Below are 11,319 nucleotides of genomic sequence, written 5' to 3'. Positions count from 1 at the left end.
GACGCTGGTGTTTCGTACAACATTGCTGCTTTTGTTGTACAGACGCAAACACGCGCTTGACCGGTAGCTAAGCAGCCGCGGCCGTTGCTCCGCGCGCCGGATTATCAGCCCAGGGGAAGCCGGCAACAGTGGGGTGTCGCGCAGCGCACGTGTTTGAGAGTATTTCTCCCTCTCCTGCCCGCTCCTCGTAAAATGGTGTATACGCACTCAGCCCTCAAAGTGTGTTCTGTGAACGCATTCCGTCATGAGTGCTCACTTTCGCAAGTGCACTTGTGTTACGCCGTTTAGCTGTGCTAGAGTGCACTTTTAGCAAGTGACACTCTTCGTAAGTGCACTTTATTTTGCGCGCTTGACAGGGTTATAAGTGCACAATGTTTAGAATGCGATAAGAAAAATTCTCAGGGACATCTAATTACATATTGTTGGCAATGGGATAGCATCGGAAGTTGTTGATGCCTATACAGGAAGTGAAGGCACTTCTGGTCTAATGACGTCATTTCTATCCAGATAATGAGCAAACTTTGTGACCGATGACACAATTTTTCCCTATGAGGCTTCTAATGTTGCCGCATTAAAACAGAAAAAGAATGCTTGTTGCTTATACCGAGGGCAAAACGCTTGTCTAGAACACATTCTTGGCGCGTTTCGGGCCAAACACGCGATATCTAGCGATAATATTTGGTTAAAAATGGTCTGGATGTAAGCATGTGGAATTAAACTCAGGATTTCATCGTTATTTTTTGTCTACCTGGTCGCAGCGTCTCTGGGAGCTGCGGAGCACAAAGTTCGGTCGTCCTAGACATCTTTTTTCTTCTGTACTTATAATGTAGTAGCATATGCGCTGCGAAATTTTGTACACTGTGATCTGTGCAGAATGTAACAAGTGCTACATGTGAACTTTTTGTGCGAATTAAAAATTGTGTCTTTATTGCATTTGTTACTTTTATTTCTGCATTTTCTTTTTGTTCGATGCGCGAAATTCTTATGTAACGTTTTTTATTGTGTTTACGTCTCATGGTTATCGACTTCTGCTTTATTTTCGCTTTGATTTGATTTTGCGTTTTACTTGCAATCGTGTGGCTGTGTGCCGCTCGTCTAAGCTCTTTCTATGTGTAGTGGGGTTCAGAGCTGACAAGCCTTCTACCTAAGCCTCCTCATTTCTTCAAAATTAAATGAAAACAATAAAGAAAGGAAGAAAGAGTAATCATTTGTTGGGTGCACATGATGTGCTCCTTCTATACTGGAGCTACGTACATAAAGCGTTGTGAGCGAGTGAGATAAGCTCTTTAATCGAAAAACTGAGAATTTAACCAGCGTTTAAATTCGCTGACCTGCTACTCTGCGCGGGGATTTGAGCGAAGAATTGAACTATGGGCTTCCTTTGTTTGTGCTGAGAACAAAAGAAACAATGACCATGGGCAGCCTTCATTTACGCAATGAACTCAATACTCATGTATTTCGCTCCCTCCATCCCCTTCAATGTACAGTTCCGCCAACCGGGAACTGCCAAATTAACCTTCCAACCTTCCCTTTCCTTTCTTTTCTCTCTCTTTCTGTACTTTTAAAACTGATGGCGAATACCGCTAAGCTCAACACTTCAATTCACAGCGCTGGCTGTTATACGATCGCATTTGCGCCCAGCGTCTTCACCCTCACGCGCCCGCGAACAGCGAGTAGATAGATAGATATAAAACTTTTATTGAACAGAAAAAATTCAGGGGGCACTTTGGCTCTCTAAAGTGCTGCAAGGCGAAAGCGTTTCCTGGCCACTGTTTGTTTTTATTTACTTTTTGTATTTGTCATATTTCGTTTTTTATTTATTTTTGCTCATTTTCTTAATTTTATTGTTTTTATTTTTATTTCCACATCTTATTTTTATTTTGTTTTTATTTTTGTTTATTTTATTCTTTTTATTTTTATTTTCCTTTTCTTGACTTTACTCGTTTTATTTTATTTATGAAGCCCATGCATTCACTAGATGCGCCTTTATTCATGCTGGAACCTTGAGCCTTTTAAGCAGTGACGCCGAAAGGCGGACGAATCTGCCGACGCGTCTGTCGACACGGCTGCCGACGCGTCTGCTAACGACAGTATGAGGCATTAAAGGCTTTGGCCTTCAAAACAGGCTGTCTTCTCTGCTAAGCCTGAACTGGTCCACTAGTTAGTCCTATTTCTGAGACGACCTCTATGGCCCATTCCACCAAGTATTGTTGTGCTTCTTTGTTTCAGAGTAGGCGTTCCCTGGAGTACGGGTCCGGCGCTGGTAAGAGCTTTCTTTGGGGGGTGGAAGGGGGGGGGGGGGCTTTTCCCGACATCCCCACATAATGTGATTTTGTGTAGCAACCTCTCTACAAATTTGGCATAGGGGACTGAAGTACCCTCTAGTGAATAGTGAAAGCCTGTGAGGGCTTAAGATTGATGAGGTTTGAAGACTCCTCAGCATATAGTGGCCTGTGCTCTGCTTAGTTCCTAAACAAGGGGAGGGTACATTCTTCTGTTTTCCTTGTACTGCTGCGTGATTTCTTGTTACGAGCCTGCATTTCTAATTTCCAGTATCTCTGACTTAAGTGCACCCGGTTGTTAGACCACGGACCACCATGTCCGCTTTCTGCTTCATTTTCTTTGTTTCCGGCCTGTGCCGGCACCCAAAGAATATTGATCTGTTCTAATACTTTTTCTGTGGCTAATATTCTAGCCGCTGTTTTCCCGTCTAGGCCTTTACTGTAGTTTGATACGGAGGCGCGGGTGTTGGTGCTGACGCGTGCGCCCCAGTAATCATAATGGACACTGAAACTCCTTTCGACATCCTGGAGACGTCTGAGGTGTCCTGTGGACGTCCAGTTGAGTTTAAGTGCCCATTGGAAAGAAGAACAAGGAAGAAGAGAGTGCGGGGAAAAGAAGAGACGGCAAAGACTCGAACATAAGGGGGTTGAGATTCAGAAAAGGAGGTTGAGAATGAAAAAAAAAAAGGGGGGGGGGGGGCAAGAAAGAGGTGCGTACGCCACTGTGATAGTCGCAAGAGGGGAGAGAAGTCTCAGTGGCGCTAACAGCTGAACCCGGAGTAGAGACCGACACAGCTACGTACAGTCTTTGTCAAAAGTATATAGCCCAAGGGATGTACTTCTGAGCCCTGCAGCGCGGCTCCTCTTGTACACTCAGGGGCTTTAATCTCACTAGTGTGGGAGGAACTTAAGTCCTCAACCCTACCAAGCTGAGGACTGTCAAATGTGCTTAAGAGCCCCTCTATCCACCTTGGAGGCAAACACCTTGGTAGCAGGGAACAATAGGAGACAGAATTTCTGCCCCCCCCCCCTTCCTGTGCACGCCTAAAATGTGGAGCAACAGCGTATTGAACATGATGATCCATAGCGCACAAAATTGAAGGGACACAATTAACACAAGCGCTAGACTTCCACTGAACGATCTTTATTTGGCGCGGACAACCTTATAAAGATCACGTAAGGTGCAGGTACAGAAGACTAACAACGATTATCTTGTCAAGTTCATGACGTGTCAGGAATGAGAAAAAACACAATGCAAGCCACCAATCAGTGAGCACGTTTCCCACTATCGCCCGCTGCCTTGAATCCCAGAAAGCTAAGTCCTTTTTTGATAATGACACCGAAGGATCACTAACGCAATTTTCCAATCCCTCTTTTTCCATCGCCGCTGCTTCAATTATCTCCCTTGTTTTTTGATCACTATTTTTTTCCAACTACTGAACACTCATCGAACTTAGGCGCGCACTTGTGACCACGGCAGTGACGAGCCAAATTACCTGGTCCCTCACATCTAACGTTTCTGTAGTGCTCGCTGAGTCGCTTATTGAGGCACCGGCCTGTCCAGTATACAACTTGCCACATGAAAGTGCAACCTGTAAACAACGTTATCGGTGCAGTTTACAAAGGGTGCCGTACAGAGCAGACGTTCCTCTCCTGCTCATCGGGACATGTGTCCTCACACATGCGGGACAACTTTTCTGGGGCTGACATGCACGCTTTGTGAGCGATGGATCCTCATGTTGACTACCCACTAGCCCGAACCCTGACCCTTCTAAGCGTATTGAAGCCCGTATACACTCGTGCAAGCTATTGGCAAGGCCGTGAAAACAACTAGTCGAGGGTGGTGGTGAGGTTTGCAAAGCAAGCTACAACGCAACGCAAAAGCACGAAAAGGATCGATAAGCCCAATTACCACGGGTTTTTCACCCTCTAAGTTTGCTCTCGCGCACCTTGTTACTTGAACTGTAGGGGCGTAGAGGCTAGGGCACAGACGCAGAGCTACTCGCCGAACTGCAAAAACGCTACCTGAACACGTCGCATACAGACCCCCTACCCGCATACAAGGGCCTCCAAAATGAGACCCTGGACGCAGACATATATATGCCGAGGTCTTGTTTGCTCTGTGTCAGCTCCGTACCACCTCCGCGGCGGGACCGGACGGAGTGTCGAACAAGAACAAGACGCTCAGAAACCTAGACGCCAAGTCTGTCGCGGCTCTGACAGACCTAATGAACACGTACTGGAGGGAAGGCGAGATCCCCCAGGAATGGAGACATGCACGGGTGACCTTCATCCCCAAACCGGGAAAGAAACTCTCGATTGAGAATCTGCGGCCCATCTCCCTCACGTCTCGCATCGGAAAACCCATGGAACATGTCATCCTTAACCGATGGCAAAATTACGTGGAAGACCGTGACCTATACTTCCTCCCACAATGATTGGCTTTAGGGCTAGCTTGCTCGCTCAGGACGTGATGCTCCAGCTTAAGAAGGACGTGTTGGACCCTCCACGCGGAACCGGGACGAAGGCAGTGCTCGGGTCGGACCTGAACAAGGCCTATGACAACGTCTCACATGAGGCCATCCTCACGAACCTCTATAAAATAGACCCGAGAGAACGGACATTCAATTGCGTCCGATTATTCCTATCCGAGCGCACCACAGAGCTTGCATGAGGTGGCCTCAAATCGGCGCCCATTCCTCTTGGAAGCCGAGGCACGCCACGAGGCTCGGTGCTCTCGCCTTTTATCTTTAACCTTGCACTCATTACACTACCCCCAAAACTCGCCGCCTTGCCAGGGCTGCAGCACACCTTATACGCGGACCACATCACCCTGCGGGTAACCACTGGGAATGACGGCCAAATAGAGGATACCCTGCAGCAGGCTGTTGTTATAATTGAAACTTACGCGTCGGGAGCGGGCCCTGAATGTTCTCACTCGAAATCGGAACTGCTGGTTCTTAGGGCCAAGCCACGCGGTAGAAACGCAAACCTGACCCCGCCGACCCCTTTGAATGTATATGTGCAAGGACTTCCGGTCAAGGAGGTCCAAACCATACGCATATACGGGGCATGCACATGCAGAACAATCGCAAGAACACCGAAACAATCAACAGACTCACGGCCATGGTCAATCAGACTGTGCGGCTAATCAGACGGATCTCTAGCAAAAGACGAGGAATGAAAGAGAAAGATCTATGCCGACTTAATTATGCAGGCTTTCGTGCCGAGCAGGGTCGTCTACTCCCTCCCTTACCTGCAACTGCAGCTCGCGGAAAGAGACAAGGTCGAAGCTACAATCCGGCAGGCCTACAAGGTGGCCCTTGGGCTCCCGCACAGTACGTCCACGGAAAGGTTGCTGGCCCTTGGGGTTCACACTCTCGCGGAGCTGTGCAAGGCGCACCTCGTTTCCCAGCACGGAATATTCACTCGTACGAGCGCGGGCAGGGCCATCCTATACAGACTAAAAATGTGCGAACAGCTCCCAAAGAGGGACGCGAAAACGCAGTTACCCACGCACATCAGGAAAGCTCTTTGGATTAACCCCCCACCCAAGAACATGCACCCCGCGCACCTCGAAGGCCGACGCACAGCGATCGGCTCGCGCCCAAATACGGCCGACGCGACAGCGTGGAGTACGTGGACGCAGCGGAATACCAACAAACCCCGAGAAAAGTGCTCGCACTGGTCGCGGTGAACGGGAACGGCGCCCCGTTGGCGGCCGCGTCGATAGAAACCCCCTCCTCCGAGACGGCGGAGGAAGCGGCAATAGTCTTAGCTATAGCGAACACGCGTGCTGATATTATATTCAGCGACTCCAAAACAGCCATTTGCAATTTTGCGAGGGGCCGTATCACATCTACCTCACTCAACATCCTTCAAAACACCCCCATTCCGATTAGAGAAGTTGGATTGATCTGGGTCCTGACCCACTCGTCTCTAATCCGGGAAACCAGGCGGCTCACGAGCAAGCCCGAGGTTTCGTCGACAGGGCAGTGAGCGCGCCCTCCGACCCGAATTTCGCAAGGGACGGGTTGATCTCATTTCATTACATCCCCCACCACCTTAGGCTGGAGAGGCGCGCATATCCCGCTTCCCACAAATCGTTAACAAAAGCGCAGGAAGTTAGCTGGCGCCATGGCTGGCGCCGACTGCAAACACGCTCGAATCTGGCAGTGCTTGCCTTCATGTACCCTGGCCAGGATGACCAAAACTGCCATAAATCACATTCTGTGGAACTGCGCAAATTATCCGCCTCCGGCGGAGTTTATAAAGCTCCCTTCTCCCGAGCGGTGGTAGGCCGTGCTGGTCAGCTCTGACCCCAAGACCAGGGTTGCCAGGTCCTAAATTTTAAAAGTAGCCACAAAAAGCTGAAAAGTAGCCAGAAAAGTAGCCAACCAGCTGCCGAAGTGTCAAAAGTAGCCAAAAGTAGCGCCAAGGTTGCAGAAAAGCGTCACCAGAAGCATAAAGGGCGCAAGAAATATATAATTCTTGTAGGACGCAGGGTAATTGTGAATGCGAATAACTCTGAATTACAAAAGCATCGCAAACCAAATGAAAGGAAATACATGAACATGGGACAGAAGCACGGAAACGCGCGAGGAATTTCTGAAGGGAAAGAAAGTGTGGGAAAAGTAATCAGAACAGTTTTTCTTCTTTTCAGAGAAGAAATAATTGGTGTTCCTAAGCCACAGCCGTGGCAATTTTAATTCATATATATATATATATATATATATATATATATATATATATATATATATATATATATATATATATATATATATATATGGCATGACTGGCATTGTTTTTTGCATGAAATTTCTTCACTGCTCCGTAAACAAGGGTTTGATTTGATGCGCCTATTTCTTTTTCCGTTTCTCTCCTGTGATCTTTTTTCAGCTTTATATTGCAAAAATATACTGATCGCCACATGCAGTTCATATGTTCTGAAGGCATAGAAAGCATAGCCTGGGTCAAATTTTTTCAGGTCACATGGCTTCCTTTTCAGCCGTATACTGGGGAGCTCATGGCTCTCGGGATATCGCTGTACGATACGAAGAGCCTTCGTCATCGCGTTTCAAAGCCTTTTGCTCTTCCCCGTTCTTCTGTAATCGGCTAAAAGGAAACCCTATTTGCCCTGAAAAATTTTAACCAAGACTGTAATTCTCAGCATCATCCAATTGTATGTCGGGCTAGCATGTGTGGCCGATCAACGCGCTTTGAACCAGTATCCAACTGAGGAAACAAGGTATATCAGCTAGGTAGCAATTCACATCCTTATTTAGCTGAAGCGCATTGAGTGAATGGAGATGGGACATTTCTTATTGCTGGTTCTAAGGAAACCTACATATCAGCATTGCATAGCGGAGGCGGAATCTCGCTTGGGAGAACGCAGGAGCCAGTGAACACAGGAGCGAGGAGTATTTTAAGTCTAGGACATGATTACAAGCAAAATTGCAACAAAAAGACTGGCACCGCAGAATAATGGTGTTCGCGTAAGGCATTCTCACGCACTCAAGCAAAGATGCATGGATCATTGGCAGAAAAAGAGGTCCATTACAGCCCTAACTTCGATTTCAAAAGTAGCCAAAAAGTAGCCAAGTAGCCAAGTTCAAATTTTTGTCGCCAAGCGGTCCTAAAAGTAGCCAATTTGGCGCAAAGTAGCCAAACCTGGCAACCCTGCCCAAGACTCAAGTGCGGGCAATGGAGCGGGCCAATGAGGACACCGCCAGCCATGGGCTAGCGGCCATCTGGTGCGTGTCTCCTGCAACCTGCTCTCGACGCAATAAATGTTTTAGAATCCAATAAAATCGCTAAATACTTGCGTAGACCTAGTCTTTGAGAACCAGACATTTAGATATGAGATGGCCGTGGGTGAGGATAAAGAGCAAATAGACAGAGTCCGTCATAACCATGACTTGGGAAACAGCAGTTTCTAATTTACGTAAGGCTAAGATTGCTGCTAATAATTCGGCCAGTCGGGAAGACGGAGAGAAAAGGACCAACCCAATTGAAGGGAAAAAAATTACCACACCTGTTTTTTCGCGAAACTGTGAGGCATCGGTAGTAATAAGAATATGAGAGGGAAAGTACCTTCAGTGCACCTGCAACAAACCGTGAAGGATAAAAAAGGCTGTAGCAAGACTCATGCTTTATATTTTATTTTTACAAATGTACGGTTTAGACTGTCTCGATGCCCCGGTGCACTCGGCCGATGAACGAGCGTAACCGAAACTGCTCACCTCGATATATCGAAACTGAAACTTTCTTTTGCGTAAGGTGGCAGCACGAGCGTCAACATCACGACCTACTGTATAACCCATTACACAGTAGGTCGTGACATAGCACGGTAAACATGGCGTCCGAAAGCGCATTTCACGTGTCCGTCAAAACGCTAATTGGCGATTGGCATGGTCTCCAGGTATGCCTCACTCAAATTTTTTTACCAGCAGTACGAGGTGTAACGATCTATACACACGATAAACAAGATGTTCACAGAGAAGCCTGCATCTGTGACTGCAGATGTTCAGCAATCGTGTGAATCTGAGCCGTGACGTTACAGCGAGTCAGTTCATACGACTCCAAACAGCGTATTAACGTTCCGGCTGCATTTCTCAGGTTGCGATTGAAAATGGCATGGGCGGCCCTCAAGCGCGAGAGAAAGAACAGTGGCTAGTCGGCGTCCTGGAACAATATTTCGCCGAAAACGGTCAGTAGTAGTAGCACCTGTCGGCGGCGTGTCAGAGAAACCATCTATTATTTGTGTATGCAAGCGGAAGAACGTCGCTGTATCGTCTTGCTTTTTGTTTTTCGCAGGTAATCTGCACCCCGATGAAGTGGCGGACTTGATAGCAGAGATAATTGACAACGAATTCGACACCATCATCGAAGACGGCAGTTTAGGCCAGGTATAAAATGTACTACATCTGCGCTAGCCCGTTGACTCTGTCTGCTAAATTACCAAGCCTTTCTTGCGTGTGGTTCAGTATCTAATCGTATTAGACACACTTAAACTAATGGTTACTGCATATTTTGGCAATACCTTTCCTTGTGCGAGCATGCAGGTTCGTCGTATGCAGAGTAAAACCGAAACGAATATTTAGGATTTCAGGCAGTACGTTCGCTTTCTTATGGTTTGATTGCTTTTTTTGTCATTACAGTCCAATTCGGAAGCACTGTGCACACAGAAGTGTTGTCATATGCTCTTTACATGTTCTCCGCAGATATCTGCCTTATTGTGCAAGCATTACCAAATGTGCAAAGAAGGCAAGGAAAATGAAATCTTGCAGTCACTCTCCCAAAGGCTACCACCTACAAGGACACTTCGTGTACCTATTGCTGGCGAGTATGACAGTGACGATGAAGCCGAAATGCAGGCAAGTCATTCTGGTGCATAAAATGCCCTAAACATACTTTTGATTACATATACCAATATAATAATTGGCCGTGAAGTGTGCAGTACCTCTCAACGTGACGTGAATCGCTTTATATTTTGTTTGATTTCCCAAGCAGTTCATTTTAACAAATCACGTGGTCTTTGTTGTGGAAAGCAGCATATCATTGCAAGTTTAGTCTAAGGAAGGTTCATAATTGTGAAGGCACGGCTGCATTTTTGTTCATTCCTCTTTATGGTTTGTGTTTCGTGTACATATTTTTAATCTGACGTTCTTAAGTGCCATTCCACAGGGTTTGTGGAGAAATCTAGCAAAAAGTAAGTAAGTGTCGTAATTGCAGGAGTGTTCAAACTTGTACAAAAGAAAAAGTTTGAAGACAAAGAGTGGGGCACCTCCGAAAGGTCTCTACAGTGCATAACGAACGTGGCTATTTTATTTTGCTAAGCAATGAAGCAGACAGAGCTACCGTGTGCAATGCAGTCCATCATTGTACTTAATTTCTACAAGAAATGAGTGCTTTTTTCTACGTTTGCAGCATTTATATTTAATGTTACACATGCCTGATTTGCGGTACATATCGCATTCTGTACTTTCAGAATCACATCAACACAGAGGTGTCATCACAGCTAGGAGATCTTCAGTTGAATGGACCTGGGCCAAGCCGGCAACAACAGTCGCGGAGACAGGAGCCCGATGAAGACGGTTGGACGGTGGTCAGACATGGAAGGAGAACATAAGCACTGTCAATAAGTTTTGTAATATTAAATGTCTTGTGCATTTTTTTTTGGAGCTACATTGTTTGTCATCTTCAGTACCAATATGGAAATGTGTGGCAACTCAGCTTTATATGTCTGCATGAACAAGCTCTACATTGAGGAGCTGTTTGAACTTTCCTTACCGTGGGGAAAATGACCGTTTATTTTAGGTTCCAATATTTTTTTTTTCTGTAGAAACTATCGCTTTTAAAATTTTATGCAATACATGAAAATAAAGCTAAATAAATATGCTTTTTAGGCATATAAGTTTGAATAACAAATTGCGTGCTATGACATAAATTTGTCAAAAACAAAATTTTAGGAAAAAATAGAGCAGAACTTGTAAAGGCACGCCTGTATTTAAAAAGAAAAAAAATTAAGAATTTTCTGAAATATGCAGAATGTTTGCTGTTTTAATGGGCACTATCTGTGAAAAAAAAAAACAGTTCTATCTTGAATAGTACTTTCTACAAAACCTGGAAACCCTATAGTTGGGCACCGGAGTGAGGCTGCCTGTGTTCCAGAATGGTTTCCATGGTAGCCAATATCCGGAACTGAATACCAAAGAAAAGCATCTTCAGACTCACTGCTGCTCGGGTCATTGATCAACCCAATCACAGAAAAAGTGGGAGTCCCGAGATTTGCGACATTTTGGAGCGCATGCGGTGGCTGCCAAGCAACTCTGACACCACCGCGTCTTGGGAGTGCGTTAAAGAAATGCTGCCTTCCGGTGGGGGGTAAATTACATTGAAAACTAAGCTTGATTGGTCTGAATATCAGCCAGGTAATGCAACATGCCCTTAAGTAACATGGACGGCTCTGAAGTTGAGCGGCGAAGTCATCGTTAGCAGGCAATGAGCACTGCTCCGCGTTCACAACGCGGTAAAA

General features: G+C 46.2%; 1 protein-coding gene across 1 annotated transcript; it reads left to right on the top strand.

Annotated features, from left to right (window-relative positions):
• Positions 1 to 8,615: 8,615 nt before the first annotated feature.
• Positions 8,616 to 10,465, top strand: LOC149335838 (pre-rRNA-processing protein TSR2 homolog). The gene is made up of 5 exons (XM_089552406.1): positions 8,616 to 8,703; positions 8,901 to 8,991; positions 9,099 to 9,190; positions 9,506 to 9,658; positions 10,273 to 10,465. Exons 1-5 carry the CDS (start codon positions 8,638 to 8,640, stop codon positions 10,411 to 10,413), a joined length of 543 nt encoding a protein of 180 aa, XP_089408532.1. The 5' UTR covers positions 8,616 to 8,637; the 3' UTR covers positions 10,414 to 10,465.
• Positions 10,466 to 11,319: the final 854 nt, after the last annotated feature.

This window comes from Amblyomma mixtum, chromosome 7, assembly GCF_055824585.1.
Source record: "Amblyomma mixtum isolate Tamu chromosome 7, ASM5582458v1, whole genome shotgun sequence".
Lineage (NCBI taxonomy): Eukaryota > Metazoa > Arthropoda > Arachnida > Ixodida > Ixodidae > Amblyomma > Amblyomma mixtum.
Note: the sequence above shows the minus strand (reverse complement) of the source record. Positions and strands in the feature narration are given on the sequence as shown.

Coding starts and splice junctions, on each gene's coding strand:
- LOC149335838 (XM_089552406.1), top strand. CDS start 8,638: ATGGCGTCCGAAAGCGCATTTCACGTGTCCGTCAAAACGCTAATTGGC. Junction 8,704..8,900: donor GCGATTGGCATGGTCTCCAG/GTATGCCTCACT, acceptor TGCATTTCTCAG/GTTGCGATTGAAAATGGCAT. Junction 8,992..9,098: donor ACAATATTTCGCCGAAAACG/GTCAGTAGTAGT, acceptor TGTTTTTCGCAG/GTAATCTGCACCCCGATGAA.